Source organism: Chamaea fasciata, unplaced genomic scaffold (genome assembly GCF_029207755.1).
Source record: "Chamaea fasciata isolate MVZ Bird 193981 ecotype frontalis unplaced genomic scaffold, bChaFas1.0.hap1 SCAF_22, whole genome shotgun sequence".
NCBI classification, from domain to species: Eukaryota; Metazoa; Chordata; class Aves; order Passeriformes; family Sylviidae; genus Chamaea; species Chamaea fasciata.
This window is the reverse complement of record NW_027094107.1, coordinates 535,430-554,028: the sequence shown is the minus strand read 5'-3', so window position 1 is coordinate 554,028 and position 18,599 is coordinate 535,430. Positions and strand designations below refer to the sequence as shown.

The following is an 18,599-nucleotide window of genomic DNA, read 5'->3' as shown; positions in this document are numbered from 1 at the left end:
AACGGGGGGCAAGCTAAATTAAATCACATTCCGGGCAGCCTTGTGGTAAAGTTTTTAGCCCAGGCTTCCAATGGTGGTAAGGCTTATCACACCCACCTTGCTGCCTTTTGTCTTCCATAAGCTTTAGAGCCTGCTGGCTGATCTGAGCAAAGCCTGACAGAAAAGGTAGATAACTCCGAGATTTGGAGTCCCGCCAAGATTTGTGGAATTATGAAGCTGAGTGGAAAAAGACCCAAAGCTGAGAGAGGTAACTAGGTGGGATCAACTGGTGTTAGGCATCAGAAAAACAGGGAGGAAGAGCTGATCTGTGGGAAGCAGGGTTTGCTGGCTCCTTCGCTGGTACAGCAGCATCTCTGCTAGGCTGCTTTGCTGGATAGAGCTGTAACCTGCACCCCACACTCTTGACTAGTGTGAGAAAACACCTTTCACCAGCATGGGAGGGCGTGAAATCCCTGTAGCACCTTCTGCAGCAACACCTGGACTTACCCAGCGTGGCAGGTATGCTTGGAGTCCCCTTATCCAGAGGCTGGTGAGACAAAGGGGCAGTGCAGCCAGGTCAGAGCAGAAAACCGGGCTGCCTGTGCTGTTACCCCCACGGAAGTGCTGGGGAGGGAGTGCAGTTACTCACCCAAAAGGGACCAGCAGATGCCCTCTCAGCACTGTGCTGAGGAACAAAGCGTGTCTGAGTGCTCTGCTTTAAGCAATGGTTGTGCCCTGAACCCAGCTCTGTTGGTTATGGAGTTGTGTAGGTGGAGAGAGAGCTCAGCCCTGGGTCAGAGCCATGAGCACACTTACAAAACATTTGCAGACTCTTGAGGGATTTCTCTTCCAAAAACCGAGCTGATCTTCCCTACGCAACCCAAGGAGTTTGTGCCCAGGAGTTAGACATCCATCTATGCCTGAGAGTGTGCCATAAATCCCACACAAGCCATACTCAAGTGGTAACTGGGTCACTTCATGGTCCTGCAGCTCCTTCCTGCAGAGGACATTGGCTGCAGCCATGTGAGAACTCTGCATCTGCAGCATGTGGTGTGAGACAGGGAATAAATCTGTTCCCTGCCTCAGCTCTCCGTGGCCCTGCTAAGAAAGGGAGCCAGGGCAGGCTGTCTTTCTGAGCCTTTGACAGGCATCACCTCCCTTCATCTGTGCTGAAGAATTGAGCACATGTAATTGCAGACCACGCTGATCTCTCTCATCACGTGTGAGCCGCTTCGTTGTTGGCTGTCTCTGGAGACAGCCCCTGGAATTCTTTTGAACTCCTTGTTCTCCCTGAAATATCCAGGTTGAGGGGAGAAAGGAAAGCAGCACAGCTGGAAGTGACACCACATGCGTAGCTGTGTTTACAGATTGGATGATTTCTCTCTAGTCTGGCTGGAGGACACGCAATTGTAGACACTGATGTGCCATCACACCAGAGAGAAGGTAGTAATTAATCACCATGGCTCACAGAGCAGCAACTTGGGAACTGGCTGTACAGCAAATGCTGGCAGTGCCGGGGGATTGGAGCAGCAGCAGTGGGTGGAAAAAAGCCTCGGCACCCCAGGATTGGGGAAGCAGCCTTGATGCTTTCCTGGCGAGCAGCAGATAGCCTTGTTCCCCATCTAAATGTGGTGTCCTTTTGATCATAACCCTGCAGAAGTCACTGGAAGCATAACTGAGGGTATGAGAGCTGTTACACAGACCCAGTTACTCTGGAATCCAGCAAATAGCCAGGCAAAGCTGCGTGAGACAAATCGCTCATGACATGGCAGAGCAAGATAAGGATCCAACCCAAAGGTCTTGTTGGCAATCCCCTGCAGGCTCTTACTCACCCCTGCTTTTGCTGAGATAAGACATTTGTTTCAGACATTTATATTGTTTCTTTCCTTACTCTGTGGTTTATTCTGCAGAGCACAGATTTCCCAGTGCTCTGTCCTTGGCTGACCCCACTTTGCAGTAGATGAGCATCCTGTCATCTTTAACCACACTGTCCCAGGTCACCAGCCTTCATCCATGGACCCTGCTCATCCTCATCTGTGCTCTTTAGAGAGAGGCAGGTGCCATCAGAGGTGGTGAGGTCTGGGTGGGCAGAACCACCTGTGGGATTATCTGTGGGGTCAGCGGGGTCTCGGCTGTGTTGTGATGTTTCTGCCCAAGTGAGTTTTCCTGGAGATGTGTAGGTGTTTCATATAGTTCAGGGACTTGGAGCTGATGTTGCTGTTAGCTGTGTCTGGCCCCTGAAGGGCTGGGCCACCTGCCAGCCCCCTGGTGACACTCCTGGCCCTGCTGGCTGCCATTTGGCACTGACAGGACCAAGACATCCTGTGTGTGTTCTTGCTGCTTCTTCTCAGGAGAAGAACATGCACACACTGCTGTCCACTTTCGGGAAAGGTGCCCGGGCTGAGCTGCCAGACTCAGGAGTGAATGTCTGTGATAGGAGACTTGGCTTTCGCTTCTGAGCAAGTAATTTCATAGTCAAGGTTGCTGGGGTGCTGCAACAGCCGAGCAATGTCTGAAAAGAGGCATTTTTACTTTGGGACTGGGAGTTTGAAGAGGTTGCTCATGACTTCTGTCTGTGATGTCTGAGATCCCCAAATCACACCCAACTGAGTGTGTGAGACCTGCCTGCATCTCTGCTCTCCAGCTTTGCTCTCCCTTTCCCAGAGGGTGGAGGGAATGCCAGGAGATTCCCGTGGCTCTGTTCCCCAGCCTTTCCCTCCTGACCCCCGCAGAGCCTCTGCTCCCAGGATACCTGGTGTGGAAGCACTCCAGGTGCAGTAAGGAACTTTGTGGTCATGACATTAGCAATAGCTCACGCTGCTTTGTGGCCTTTTGTGTGGCAGGAGCTCTGTCAATGTCCTTGGAGTCAGCTTTATCCCCTGGCTGGGCTGGACAAGCCCAGGAGGCATCAACAGCACTGCAGTGATGTTCACTGAAATGTTTCCTTCTCTGCTGCTATTTCTGAGCTCCCTCGGAAAAAAAAAAAAAAAAAAGTGCAAAAAAAGCAACTCTGATGTGTGTGGGGGAGTTTTACTGCCCCCACAGCAGGAGAGCAGCAGTGGAGGCCACGTCAGGGCTTTCTGTGTGTGCCTGGTGATGTAGATGTCTCCATTTCTGCAGCTTTAGGTTGTGGAGAGAGGTCATCCCCTCCTCTTGGGCACCTACCCCTGGGCTTGTACCCCCCTGTCCTCTCCCATTCCCAAGTGCCAGGCCACAGAGAAGCTGCCACGTGCCGCAGCACCCAGAGATGTCCCTCCCTTCTTTGGTGCCTCTCCCCCTGCGAGGAGACACCACTCAGGTCCCACTTTCCAAAACAAGGCGGCACCACAGGTTAAAAGGTTTTCTTCCACCTGAAACACCACAGGGAGGGACTGGGAAAGGCAGCCCTGGTGTGATGGGGCTGAAGTTGTCAGAGGGAGAGGAGGGACCCGAGGGTGGAGTTTCTGGCTGGGGCTGTAGGTGACACCTCTGAAGGTAAGGGCTGCCCGGGGCTGTGGTTCAGCTTAGCTCCAGTGGGCTCCTGGAGCTTGTACCAAAGGTCATGGAAACCGCTTTTGTTCCAGAGGCTAAAAGTGGAAGGAAAATTAAATCCCCTCAGTGAGAGGCTGAGAAGGCGAAGAATGAAACACACAAAGAGCTTCTGTGTGCAGCTGCAAAAATTACCTTCTGCTGCTTTTTAATTACTACGGCAATGAGTTGGGGGAAGGTGTGAGGTGGAAGTCGGTAGTACCAGCTGACTTCTTGTGTTTCCCTTCCCAGAGATGCTGAGTTAGCTGGAAAACACCACCCTGGTGGCTTTGGGTGTCACCCTGGTGTCACTGGGCTTTGTCATGTGGAAGAGAGCAACGCTGCATCCGCTTTCTTCATGGTGCCACTGCTCTCAGCACAGGCTGCTGGGAATCCCTCCCGAGGGGTTTTGTGTGTTTGAGGGGACACTGAATAAGGGCATCATAGAAATTCCTGAGCTGAGGATAGATGGGGTTGTCTAGGAGAGAATTAAGGGGCACTCTCAGCTTGTTACTGCCCTTCTTAGGTTGTGAGCACAGCTGGAGATGGGATATTGGAGCCCAGGGCAGAAACAGGAGCTGACTTGGAGTGGATTGAGGGTTTGTACCCCCGGGTGCAGAAAATCCTGAACCCTTCTATTCTCAACCACACCACCCTGCACAGAAACACCAGCACAGACGGGTTTGTCACCTCCGAGCTCCCTTAGGTCCCCGCACAGCCCTGGAGCTGCCTGGAGGAGCTCCCCATCCCCGGGCTCATCCCTCTCCTCCGCGCCGGGGCTGTGCATCCTCGCTGACGTCAGCGCAGCATCCAGGAATCCCCTGCACGGAGCCGCAGCGGCTTCGCCCCTGTTTCTCGCAGCACGCTTCACTCGGGAGCCCCCAGCGCCTGGCTGCAGGCACACCATGCTGGCTGCCGGCACATTATCCCAGCCGGCTGCACGCACAGCATCCCGGCTGCACGCACAGCATCCCGGCTGCAGGCACCCCATCCCGGCTGCAGGCACACCATCCCGGCTCCAGACACCCCATCCCGGCTGCAGGCACACCATCCCGGCTGCAGGCACACCATCCCGGCTGCAGGCACACCATCCCGGCTCCAGGCACCCCATCCCGGCTGCAGGCACACCATCCTGGCTCCAGACACCCCATCCCGGCTCCAGGCACCCCATCCCGGCTCCAGACACCCCATCCCGGATGCAGGCACACCATCCCGGCTGCAGGCACACCATCCTGGCTCCAGACACCCCATCCCGGATGCAGGCACACCATGCCGGCTCCAGACACCCCATCCCGGCTGCAGGCACACCATCCTGGCTCCAGACACCCCATCCCGGATGCAGGCACACCATGCCGGCTCCAGGCACACCATCCCGGCTCCAGACACCCCATCCCGGCTGCAGGCACACCATCCTGGCTGCAGGCACACCATGCCGGCTCCAGGCACACCATCCCGGCTGCAGGCACACCATCCCAGCCGGCTGCCGGCGCAGCTCCCGGGACCCCCCGCCCGCCAAACCGCGCCCAGCGCGGCCCCAAACCTCGGCAGCCGACACAGAGCCAGCCGAGCCGGGGTATCCCAGTGTGAATCCTGAATAACCAGCGCTCCATGAGTGCAGGGGGAGGTTGAACAGCAGCCTGCTCAGCCCCCTGTGCCCCCAGCCAGGATCACTCGTAGTTCTGTAGCCGCGGAGGGGAGAGGCAGCGAGGCGGTGTAATTTGTGTTCCAGCTCCGCCGCTGCTCCCGGTGCTTCCAAGAAGCAAGTAAAAATAGCACTCCGTCATTTTGTAAATAATAGCTGTCTCCTCCCGGGCCCGGGGAGTCACGAGCACTTAAAGGGGGAATTGCAGGAGAAAAGGGGGGTGTCCGCCTTGGGCCAGGGCCAGGGAGATGAGGAGGGCTCAGATGGGGAAATGGAAAGCCTGAAGCACCTGAGGGCCAGCAGCTGCAGGTTCACACCTTGTGCACACCCAGGGAAGTGACAGACCCTGCCGGTGTGGGGCTGCGGGGGCTGGACCTGTCCCTCCCCACAGGGCTGGGAGGAGGAATGGTGGTGTACACAACTCTAGTCAGATCCGGGGTAGCAGACTCCTGCAGGAGAAGGGTAGCTCTGAAAAAGCAGGCAGGTGTAGGAAGTGCCATGGTAACTCTGTGGGAAGGGTTGTTTTGTTTGCCATTTGCATTGCAGATCTGCCCAGCTGTGGGGGGTTTCTACAGGTGGGGGGAGCATGGCAGCATGGCCTGGCAGGCAGAGAGAGCAGGCTCTGTACCCCAGGGGGAAGGGGCAGCCCTGGCTGACTTGCAGCACCTTCCTCTGCTCTCACACGTGCTCCAAACTGTTCCTAGAAACGTGGTTGTGCTGAAACTTGGGAATAAGCCGAGCTTGTAAAAGGGCAGAGCCCCCAGATAAAGGAATCATCCTCGAACAAATGACCTGGGAACGTGGCATGCCACTTGGATCTCTAAATTTAGTTCACATACTGAACCTGGAAATCTCTTGCTCTTCCAGTTTCGTGTTGGCTCCGGGGTCTTTTATTGCTTTCCTGTGTGGCAGCTCAGCAGAGTGGCTGGAATGACTTGAGCAGCCCACCAAGGGCTCTGCTGGGCAGTGTTGTGCCAATCCTTAGGGCAGCCAGACCTGGGCTCTGCTCCTCGCTCTGCTCCAGCTTCCTACCTGAACCCAGTCCTTGCATTTTTGTTTCCTTGGTTGTAAACAGGACTGGCAGTATCCACCTGCCACCCCAGCAGCCTTGAAAGCTCAACTCGTGCCTGTAAAAAAATTGAATTACAGGGAAGGATGCTGCTAGGAAATGAAAAACGTCATTTTGTGTTCTGCAGCAGTTCTAGGGAAAGTGCCTACTCCCTATACGGTCCTTAATTGTTAAATCTTTGGGCAGAACTGAGCAAGACAGCCAAGCTGCAGTGTGAGCACATCTATGGCTTGAGCAGAAAAGAGGAATTTCCCTGCCATGTCTCTAAGCAGAGGCAGGAGATGCTTTTCTCTCAGCTTTCTCTTGCTGAAAAAGCAGATGCAGTTTCATCTCATTCAGGCTCCGGGTGGATCAGTGTGAGGGTAAGGAGAGGGCAGGCTGCTGGGGCTGCTCCTGATTTCTCTGCAGGTGGAGGTCTCACAGTCACAGAGCTGGGAGAAATGCAGATGCTCTTGGGCTGTGGAATCACAAAGGAGGCGAATCTGTGAGGCTGGAGCTTGCTCTGTTCTGCTGGTGTTTTACTTATCTCTGGATTTCCCAGCTCTGCTGAAATCCCTGCCTGCGTAGCAATGATTTAATTTCAGAAATCCCTCCGGATCCCAGCCAAATCCTGCCCTTAGGAGCACATATTAACAGGGAGGGTTCAGGCTGCCTTTTGCCATGAGAGGTGCAGGAGGCTCATTTTTCTCAGTGCTGAGGGACCTCACTGAGCCAGTGGTGAAGCCCCAGCTTGTCCCTTCACTTGGAGCTGTGTGACTTTGCCAGGGGGTACATCTGCAGTCTGGAAAGGGGGATTCTCTTCAGACATGGGTTGTAATTAGTTATTAATATTAATAAGTTATTAATAGATTATTGAAGTTTCCTAATGGCATTATCTTTGATTGGATTTACCAGTAGATTGAAGGGTCAGGAAGGGGTCTCCGGAGCTCTGTGACAGTCAGGTTACGGCATGATGAGGACATAAAGGCTCATTTAAGGATTGCAGGATCATGTCAAAAGGTGTCCAAAATGAATTCTGCCTTTCTGTCTTCTCCTGACTTCCTGAATCCCTTCCCCTGTGCTTGGACCCAGCAGAGCACGTTGGAAAGCACAGACCCTTCCGTGACCCCTGTCCCTCTGGTGCAGGGGACAGCTCATCCTGCACCTCCCAGGGTCTGTCTGCTGGCCATGGGTGGCCACAGCTCCTGACCTGCTGTCCATGGCTGCAGCATGAATGCCGATGAGGGGAGGAGACAGGAGGGGAGGGAGAGTTCTGTGTTTTCTCCAAGACATAATGAGCTTTCTCTCGCCGCATGGGGTACCAGAAAGAGCCTTGCTTCACTAAATGTTCTCTGCTGCGTGCCTCATCTGGGGACTTGTTTGAAAAGAGACTGAGAACACCCAGAGTGTCTCAGCCTTGCAGAAGGGGCTCCTTTTGTTTAGACTTCTGGGTGTTTCACCAAGTGTACCGCAGACATATTTCCTCTTTAACCTTCTTTTTATCGCATCAAGGCGAGATCAAGGGTTACTTCTATAGCACAATGATATCAGCCACGGGCTGCATCAAAAGCTTCTCAGCCATAATAACTAAAGACATGTATACGTGTATTTTAGCCATTAAGGAGAAAACCCTGCCAGAATGCATTATCTTATTTTGGGATGTAAAACTTTGAAGCACAAACCTAAGGTTCATAGTACTGCGAAATAACTCTCAGGGGACAGGAGGGTTTCCACAACTAAATTAAACAATGGGCCGGCCAGGCTACTTGCAAGGCTGCTGCCATGGCCAAAATTGGGTAGTGTGCATAAAACATGAGCTCTGCTTTGCAGCTTTAAATTGGTTCTTTCATTAGGAGAGCAGCTCTGAGCCAGCTAGTGCCACACAACAGCATGATCTATCCCTAAAGTGGGGAGGATTTATGGGAACTGAGTGCTGAACTCAAGGCAGCTCATCCATCATGTCTTGAGCACAACCCAGTGGGCAGAGCACAGGACTGTAAATCTGGGAAATCACTGTGTGCCCTGATTTCCCTGCAAAGTGGGGTGGCAGCAGAGGTGTCAATTAGGAAAATTGACAAAAAAAAAATTAGGAAAATTGACGCCAAAATCCAAGGAAGTCAGCAAGGAGAGCTCTGTGCGCACGTGCTGCTGGCTGTGTGCAGCACTCCAGGTTATCTGAAAGGCATGTGGTTAAAATTGCCCCTGATTTTATAGCACCTGGGCAGGCAGTGGGGCTCTGTGGCTTTGCAGGGGCAGTGAAGCTGCTGCTCAGCCTCCGTGAGGGAATCTCAGCCCGGCATGCAGGGGCAGCACGTGACGTGGGCGAGCAGCAGCTCTGCAAGAGTGAGGCACTTAGGAGAACAGCAAGCACGATGGCAGTAAAAGGCAATCAGAATATTGATTCTTTTTACATACAGATAAGCCTGGAGCTGTAACAAACCCAGGTTTCCCTAAAACTGCTGGAACATTGCTAGGCTGTTTATCTGGCTGGGAGACACAAAGGGATTTCAGATTAAAAAGGAGTTTCAAAGCATCGGGGCTTACCTCTGTATTGAAAACATGTGGATCTGTACCAGGGTATGGATCATGCAGCCACACAGATTCTGTAAATATGCATTGTCTGGCCGTGCGGGACAGATTTGTCCTCGGTGTAAGCGTGGGAGGCAGCAGAGCTGCACTGGAGATGAATGTGCCCAATTACGAGTGATAAAATCAGCTGTTGTTTGGGGCACAGAGCACGGTGCTGAGGGTTCAGCAGATCAGGAATAAACACCATATAACAAACCTCAAACCCTTGCCTGCACAAGGAAATTCAGCTCTCTAATTGCTTTTTTCTTTTTTTTTCCTTTTTCTTTTTTTTTTCTTTTTGTCCCAGACAGTGTAACTGAAGTCAAGACAGACATTTACGTGACGAGTTTCGGCCCTGTCTCGGACACAGACATGGTAGGTCGTCTCACAGGGAGGGGTGGCTTCTCCTCAGCTGCTGTGGGTGTGTCCCACCCTCATCCCAGGACAATATGGGCAAAAGTGGGATTTCCCTAAGTGACAAGAGCTGGTGGTTTCTCAGTTCCAGACAGGAGCTGTTTCCCAGGTGTGCTTGGGCTTTTGGAAACCAGCAGAAACTGGAGGAATGAAGGCGCTCCTTGGAAAAAGGGGAGAATGCCAGAATCTGCTCTGGTTTGGTGGCAGTGTCAGAGAGAATGATTCACCATCAAACCACCCTTAGTGCCTGAATCAGAAGGGAGGCAAAGAGGAAACAGAAAAACCATGGACTGATTGCACTATTTTGACATGTTCAGGGAAAATTATTAATGAAAAGGCCTGAGGTCTGAATTTAGGCTTATATTCCCACAACGGTTTGTCTTCTAATTAAAAGAGGACTGTGGAGCATAATTAATAGTGAGGTTTCTCAACAGCATTTCTTGCAGCTCGTACTCCACACGCACCCAGAGAGGGAAGGGTTGGCTGTGGGTGGTTGCTCAGGAGTTCCAGGGTGCCACGTGGGGACAGTTGTGTATTCCAGGAGGGACTGAGCCCCTCGTGCATGTGCAGCCCCTGAGGTGACCTGGTGCTGGCCTAGCCCAGGTCAGTGGTGGGCAGTCCATGCTGTGGAGGAAGCCCGTTTTGGGGAGGGAGCAGGCTGTCACTGGCCAGGACAAGCTGGAGCAGTGTCCTGTGGCTTTCACAGCCCCTTCAGAGCTGCAAGGGTTGAATTTTCTGGGCTGAACATCTCTTCAGCTGTCCCACAGCAATCCTGTGCTGGCAGGCAGAGGAGCTGGGGGAGAATAAAATCTCTGTGTTTCTTGGAGTTGCTCGCTCCATCACTCAAACCCGTGTTGCTTTGGGAAGACCACTCCCTCCAGGGGAAGAAGTTAAGTTGATGTCAGTGTAATCAAGATTATGAACCTCATCTGAGTTCTCCCTCGCTCTCTCCTGCTTTCCTACCACAGCAGAGACCCATAATGTATTCAGCAATCGTAGCCCTTGGGGAGTATCTGATAATTACTTCCAAGGTGGAGCATATTTGATTAAGGGAGTGTGTATAATGAACTGTGAAGAAAAAAATACGAGGTATTGAAAAGAGGAAGGTATTCTCTGCAATGTGATTTGACAAAATGAATTTAAAATTAGGAAGACAGTTAAGGAATAATAAATTATTTCCCCTCCGCGTGCTTTCGTTCCATGTATTTTACAAACGCATAGCGAATATGTTTTAGCTCTGCTGCTGAAAGCAAGGGAGAGAAACCCCATCTCCTCGGGAAGCGTGGGGAGAGCCCGCTCGGGGGCTTCCTTTCATCTCGGGAGCAGGGAAATCCCTCCTTCCCCGCTGGCACCTGCCCGGTGCTGCACTCCCAGCCCTGCCCTGCCAGGCGGCTCCGGCGCATCCCGGCGCACGCAGAGCCTGGAATTGCGGCGGTGGAGGAGAGGGAGGCAGGTAAAGCTGCCGTGAGGAGCGGGGGAGAGCAGCTGCTCACCGAGCGTGGAGGAGGAGGAGGACGTGGAGACCTTTTCATTGTGGTGCTCCAAGGGACTCCCTACTCTCTGTTTGGGTTTGGAGAGAGCAGAGCCTGATCGGACCTGACGCGTGCTCCGGTCTTCGGGACTGAGCTCTTGCAACTTCTCCTCGGTCCCAGGGAAATTATGTGAAGGAAAACAAAAATTAAAGCGGATTTTTTTTTTGTTTCGTGTCCTCTCTCTCTGAGGACAGAGTCAGTCTCGATGTTTTCTGTCACTTCTGTAGGCAGAGAAAAGCATAACACAGAATTAAGTGTGCTCCTTGGGAAGGGTGAGTTGGGAATAATGCTTTTATGGAAAGCAGCATAAAAAAGAGGGAAAGAGTCAGAACATGATTTCTCTTTTCTTCAGGAATGATTCCTAAGCATTAAAGAAGATAAGCAGGGCCTTGGAAGTTGTTAAAATTGTTTTGCTTCTTTGCTTGGCACTTTTTAAATAGGAACAGGGAATGAGAGAGCTCTTCTCCTGACAAAGACTCTTCCCAAACCTCCCGGGACTGCACACAGTCTCATGTCTTTGGGTTCATCCCAAGAAAGAATGAATTTGAGATCACTTCCATGAAGGGGCAAAATACCTTGTACAGGGCAGAGGCCATGAGAATGTAGAATTTCTCTTTCCTTCCCCAGCCAAGATCCAGAAGGTTCATATTTGAGCAGCGCTGTCTCCATGGCCAGGGAGCAGGGATGGATTTATTTACTGAGATGCCTCCACTCAGCTGCCATCTGCTGCAAAACCTGTAGGAATTTCTCTGTCCTGTAGGAAAGTGATGCACAGCAGTTTTTAAGCGCTGCTGAGAAGTGCTGCAGGAAAGAAATCACTCACAATGATAAGTTTAGTTGGTCCTGCAGCCTCCAGGAATGCATAAATAAAGACTACGAGTCTGCAGCCACAGGGGGAAGGCAGAATAGTTGGGACAGACAGGTTTTCCAAAGACCCCTCTGTCTCTAAAAGTGATTTTTGAATCTACATTCAGAGTGAAAAGCTGGCTTGGCTGCAGGGTGACTTCTACCTGCCCCAACTGAAATTTGGCCTAGGAAATAGGTCTTTATGCTGGCAGAAAGAAGAAAAAAAAAAAAAAAAAGAAGAAGAAGAAAAGGGAAATAAAACAAGAAAAAGAAGACAGAAGAAAGTCACATGATCTTGTAATGCAAGTCTGTGAAATCTTCAATTCAATGATTTTCTAAAGGTGGCCTGGGGAACAAAAAAACATTAAGACAATGTCATGTGAGTTTATTTCTTTTTTTTTTTTTTTTCCTTTGTTTTTATGAGCAGGGATAAAATTACCAGCATCCTGGCCAGATTCCATCTCCAGGATCTTTATTTTTGCCTTCTAAAATACCCGTGCAGCTGCACATAATGGCCTTCCTCTCCTGAAACATCTGGATAGAGGTGGTGGTGCAGCAGGGCTGGCCCAGCTCTGGGCACTGTAGGCTGTGCTGCAGCTTCTCTGCAGTGCTCAGAAACACTGACACGCACATTTTGACACCACAGGTAAGTCGTTCTCCAAAATGTGCTGAACCCCATCTCTCCTGCACTGTTGTTAATCCCTGCTTCTTGTTGCACCACACTCCGTGTCACCCAAGGCGTGCCAAAACCCAGTTTCGTCTGTGACTGAAGGTGCCCCCTCTTGAGCTGAGTAAAACACAACTCATTTTTCTCTCCTCTCTCCCCCCCGAAGGAATACACCATCGATGTCTTTTTCCGGCAGTCCTGGAGAGATGAAAGGCTGAAGTTTGATGGTCCCATGAAGATCCTTCCCCTGAACAACCTGCTGGCCAGTAAGATCTGGACTCCTGACACTTTCTTCCACAATGGGAAGAAATCTGTTGCCCACAACATGACGACCCCCAACAAGCTGCTGCGCCTGGTGGACAACGGCACCCTGCTGTACACCATGAGGTGAGGCTGGCTCTCCTTCCAGGGAATCCCAGGCACCTCAGGGTGCATCACATGCAGGCTTCAACTAACTCTTGTTAATGGACTTGGGTCCTACTCTGCAGCTTTCCATGCTCTCCTTGTTTCCTACCTATGGACCGTCACTGATCCTCAGCTCGGCACATTTTTACAGTAGATTTTTTCTCATCATTCACATTGATTTTTTTGCTTTTATGGGCTGAGGTAGAAGTGTTGGGATCTGTAGTTTGTGAGGCTGATGTGCCACCTGGCTTAATTTTCTTCCTGACCTGTGATGGGGTATGAATCAGGTATGCAGTGTTGGTATGGGAACATTAGGCTGGGAGAATTTGTTATTCTCCAGCAGCTTGAGAACAGATCTAAATTTGTTCAGCATGTTAGAGCAGAACCATTTCACGCATCTAATGAAACCAAGCTTGCCTGTGACAACAATGGGGTTGTTTTTTCCCACTTTGTGGAATTAAAAAAAAATCCAAATCCATGCGATCGATGCACATCATTAGGGAAAAAAAACCCCAACAAACAGCTAATTAAAAACTGTGATTTGGAGAAGCCAGGGTTGCAGGAGCCATAGGTTGTAAATGAAATAAACAAGCTGCTGATAAATGCACAAGAAAGGTATTGAGTTGGGTTTGGCAAGGTGTAAATCTTTGTTCTAAAAAATTATTTTCTCTATCTCCAATCCAGTTGTAACTAATGACAGGCTTCATTGTGGATTCTGTGTGCTGAGATGATGCTGCACTTTCACCTCTGTTTTTGAGGACCAGGCAGGATTTCATCTCTTCATAGTTAAACTGGCTGTGAATCTACATGGTGTCAGCAAGTTTTACAGCCTACATTGATAAACAATGCCTTGCTTTTGTGCAGCAGTTCTCAAATATGAGCTAATCCTGCCAGTGCCCTGGGGGTTTAGGTCTCCACACATCAGTGATCTCACATTAAGGCAGATGGGGTAAATGAAGGGAAAAGCCCAACTTGACTTAAGGGCTCTGTTCTGCTCCCAGCTCTCTGACCTGCAAGTAGACAACTCACACTCCCCACACTTTGTATCATTGTCTGACTATAAAGTATTACAGGAGCTGCTGGCATAAGACAGAAAAAAAAAAAGACTCAATTTCAGAGCTTTTAAATCATTTCACTACTTCTTTATTCAGCAAACAGCCATTAGCTTCAGCAAGTTTTGTGTGACTAAGAAAGTATTGGATTTATTTTTCCATTCAGGGCTGGGCAGGTGCCAGGATGGCAGCAGCATCATGAGACTCTTGGGAATGAGCTTCTGGAAAAAAAGAGAGTCTTGGGATTTTTTAAAACAAACTCAAACCATCCTTCAGTTTAGCTGTCTGCTGAAGAATTGGGGGATGAAGGACCTCCTCTTACATGTGCTCCTGTCCCCCTTAAATACATCCCTAAGGCTTTGTCAGAGGTGAACAGCCCACTCAGAGCCTGAGGGTGGATATAAGACCTTTTGTCAAGTTTTGAATTGCACAGAACCAGGAGCTCTTGTGCACAGAGAACTTTTCTTTACCCAGCACAGGTGGGGCTCCAGACAGCACGTTCTGGAGCTGATAATGTCGTTAGAGCTGACCAGATAACCACAGCGTGCTGTGGACACAGGACTCCTCTGGGATTGCAGTTAAACACAGCCAGGGTGGGATGTCTGTCCTGGAGCATCTGATGATTCCCCTTCTTCCCTTTGGTGCTGCTCAGGACCACCAGGGTCTCTTTTGAGTGGGGTGTCAGAAAGGAAGATGCAAGGGCACAGACTGCAGGGTCAGGACCGAGCCTCAGGCTCAGCCACCAAATCCTCCCTGGCTTTGCCACTCCAAGGCACTCCCACCTCAATTCCCCTATCAAATGATGATGGTGGTACCACCCTGCCTTGTTAACTGCATTGAAACCTCCTCCCAGGAAGGGAGTCTCTTGTTTTCTGTCCAAGGGATGCATTTGCTGTCCTCCCCCATGCCCAGGGACCTTCATGTGTGTCCTCCTTAAAGGAAGGAGCAGGATCTTGAAGCCAAACTCACACAGCTGACACCCAGCAATGTACAAATACCAAAGGGGTGTCCTGGGGAGAGAGTTTGGGCTTCCAGCAGATTTCCAGTGGCCTGGCAGCACTGCCCAGGTGATCCCTTGCAGGCTCAGTCTGGATTGGTACCTGGCCATGCAGTTTGACCCCTGAGAATATCCTGCTCCTTTCCCTTGTGCAAGCCAACATCCTTGAGGGATCAGCTCTGCTGATGTGCAATTAGAGGCACGTCTCTTGCTATTTATCCTGCTGGGAAAACAAACTTCTCTTAGTCAAGGCTTACAGTTATAGATGAACTTGCTCTGGTGGAACAGCAAGTCTGACACATGCATCCAGCAAAATTACACCTGTGTGACAATATTTATGGCTCCTGGAGAGAGCCTCTTTATCACTGACCTCGGCTCCCAGGAGCTGCACAGCAGCTGTAGCTGAGCATCCAGAGATTTTCTTCAGTCATGGCACGTTCTCCTCGTGGATCAGTGCAATGTCACAGTGCATGCCCTGACCACTGACTGGCCTTGGCACCTGGGCTACAAAACAACCTTTGTGACCCCTGCACTGAGCTGCATTTCTCTACCCCCCAGGATTACTGATCCCTCTGCATCTTCCCTGCCTCAGAGGACACGGGGAGTGCAGTTTTATTAGGTAGCCCTGCCTCTGCAGTCTCTTTTTGTGGAGCTCCTACATGATCCAAGCAGTTCACAAAAGCCAGGCTATGGTCTCTAAACTCCGGTGTCAGACCTGAGTGCAACAACCTGGGAATTGTGCATGGATTTACATAAGGAGGAGACAAAAGCTCAGTTGCTGCAGCCATCTCTGGATGTACTCTGGCTTGGACTGTGTGGGGCACATAGATAATGTTCTGGTTCTTCCCAGCCTTGAAGCATATAAAAATAGTGAAAGTTTAATGCTATGCTGATGGCATTCAGCTTTGTGAATCAAGGCTTTAAAAAGCTCTTCTGCTCTTAACAGGGCCTGTCGGAACGGCGTGTTGAGGCTTTGTGGTTATTGTCAGACTGGTTCCCAGACAATATGTGCTCAAGTTATGCACTTGGAAGATGTTTTCTTTACCTGTCAGGCTGACACATTCACTGCAAGCCCTAAGACTGCCTCAAGAGCCTGTGCTGCTGAAGACAACGTGCAGTCCTTGCAAGGAGGGTCTGCAAACCCTCAGCTGAGGCAGAGGCAGTGAAGGAGGGAAAGCTGAGCCCAGGACATGTGCAGACCTACAGGGACTGTGGGATCCCAGGGCAGCTCCTCTACCTGGTGTGCCACACTCAGGGCTTTGGGCTTCCCACGCTGCCTTTTGAAATCACAGTGCTTTGTAGTGTTTCTCCCTCAGCAAAGGCTTTGGGTGTCTTTGTTGGCTGGGTTTTTTAGCCCCCCAGGCAAGCTGTGATGGCTCCAGGCTCTGCAGCAGCCTCCTCCACGATGGAGGGGCAGCCTCTCTGCAGGGACAGCTCAGCACCAGCTCTCCTGGGCTGTATGGGCTGGCAGCTGTGTCCCACACCAGGGCTGCTCCCAGAAAACAACACAGATGGATCCGAGCAGAGCAGAGCTTGGCTGGCTGATAAAAACACAAGCAAGCAACAAGATGAGATTTGCTCCAACTTTTCCCCGCCGGAGCAGATCCAAAGACAAAAATGATCTGTTTTCCAGGCTTGGCTTTGTGCAGGAAGACTTTTTTAAGGAAACTGTCCCAGGAGGGAGAAATCTTCAGAGAACACCTTATCTCGCTGCATTTCTGCCATCATAGGCTGAAATCTCCAGGGGCTGGGGGAGGATGGAAAGTGAAATCAGTGCTTCCAGATCCAGCACGAGGATCCTAGAAGCAATTTGGCTTTAAAGCTCAAACCCTGGCAATTAAACCTAACCTAGATTCTCCCACAGCCTAAACCGTAAACACTGCTCGGCCCGACTGTGGTTATTAATGAACCTGCTGGAGAAGAAATCAGGACAAAACTCCAGCAGTATCCCTGGCATAAACAAAGCCAGCCCTGCCGTGCTGGGTGCTGTCATGTTTTTGTAGCGCTCGCACACCGAGGGATTATTACATTTGCGTCCCAGAAATTGGGCTGAGATCCTGGCTCATCCTGCAGCTGCACGCAGGTAACGACAGGGGCTCTAATGACACATCAAAGGCTTTGCTAAGCTCCCGGTAACCATGAGAACGCAGCTGAAGAGGTTTGTTATCCCGTCAGCCCTGGCAGAGGGATGTTTAGCCTGATTCACGCTCCTTGCCGTTGTGTTGGCGCAGTTCAAAGGGCTCCCCGTGACTTTAAAAAGAGGGAAAAGACACGGTTTCTGTCCTGGATGTTCCACTTTCGGTGCCATTGTGGCAGCAAAGCGAAGAGAAAGCACGAGGAGTCTGGGGGTTGGCTTCAAGACAGTTCTGCATAAGTTGCTGCAGGCGTCTGGGACAGATGAGCCAAAGGCTACAGCTGCTGGCTGATGTGATTTCTGGCAGCTTGGCTATTTTTCACCTGCTCTTTAGACTTTCTAAAGACATTTCAGGGCTCCTGGATGTGAATAGCCTATCAGGACAAAGAAGCAAAACGCCATAGCTCTCTGGCCATCAGCTCCCTTGCACAGGATGAGGGGCACAGATGAGAATTTCTGCAAAAAAGCACTTTAATCCAAATGCTGCAGAGGCTGTGGTAATTGTCTGGGAAGGGAGAGACATTCCTTGTGGTTTGACATTTTGACGTTTCATGTGCTGCCTGTGAACCTGCTGACCTGTGGCTGGCTGAGGCTGCTGAACCAGACTCATCTCGCTGGAATGATGCGACTTTTTCCTTTTTTTTAAATTTCATTTTGGGAGACTTGAAAACTCCTTCAATTGTAGGTGGAGAAGTGGCAGATTGGGTTGCGTTTTCAGTGGTTTGTTGATGGATTTATTGTTTCATTGCTTGCTGGCTCAGCTAATGAAACAGGCTTTATAGATTTAAAATGCAACTTCTGCATCCCCAAACATCAAGGGAGTCATCCAGCACCCATGAAGAGTTTTCTCCTTCCCTTAACAACACTTGTTCTTGTTGGCCATGGCCTGGAGAGGGCAGGAGGGTTTGGCCACGGCCAGTCTCTGCTGCTGTCCTGGCTCCACCCTGAGGATCTTCTTGATTGCTCTAAATGGCACAAACCCACCAGACCCACTATCTGCAGTCCTTGGGTCATTCAGCAATATTCAGAGTAGCTGATGATCACAACCAACACTTGCAGACAATACAGTGGATGGAAAAGTCTCCTCTGGGTTTTTTGGGGTGAGTTCAGAATGCATCAGAAGGAGGGCACTGCTCAGAGATGAGGTCCTTTGGAAAAGCCAGCTTTGGGAACTCCCAGCTAAAAGCCTTTTGAAATAATAAAGCAATGAGTGAAGCAGATAGAAAAACAGGAAGGTAGAAAGGAAAATTCTGGTGTGGGCTGCTGAGGGAGACAGGGGAAATGCCTCAACGTTTCCCTGACACAAGTGACAGTGACTAAATGAGAAGCAAAAAGTCCATTGCAGTTGGAAAAGACACAGAAAGAATTGAAGACTAAGATCTATGAGAATATGCTTGACAAGTTTGCCAGCCATGACCTCCCCAAGTGGATTTTGAGGTGGCTGAAGAGAACATCACAAAAGAAAGAGAACAGGAAGAGCGAGGCAGTCAAGTCCACACCGAGCTGCCAGGTTTTTATACCTCCTTCTTGAAACGCATATTGGAAAAGAGAGGCAGCAGAGCAAATGAGCAATTTGCTCATGGTGGCCTTTGAGTGTCCAGGAGAAAATAATTACAACACTGTGCTTGTAGGCTTGTCAAAATCCCTGTCAGTCTTCAGTGAGTCTTGACTGAAGTCTAAAGGTCAGGTCTTCTTTTCTTTCATGGAAAACAGGTCCATTCAGTGCAGTGATGAAGAAGAGATCATCAAGTCAGAGAGAGAGATTTGTCTCCAAGAAGTTGCTTTGGGCACACAGTGGTTCTTGGCTT

General features: G+C 50.6%; 1 protein-coding gene across 1 annotated transcript in view; it reads left to right on the top strand.

Annotated features, from left to right (window-relative positions):
- GABRA3 (gamma-aminobutyric acid type A receptor subunit alpha3) overlaps positions 1-18,599 on the top strand; it is a 56,852-nt gene that overhangs the window by 19,979 nt on the left and 18,274 nt on the right. Inside the window, exons 3-4 of the mRNA XM_066202540.1 lie at positions 9,052-9,119; positions 12,370-12,590. Of these exons, the coding sequence (XP_066058637.1) occupies positions 9,052-9,119; positions 12,370-12,590 (289 nt within the window). The remainder of the gene's footprint in view (positions 1-9,051; positions 9,120-12,369; positions 12,591-18,599) is intronic.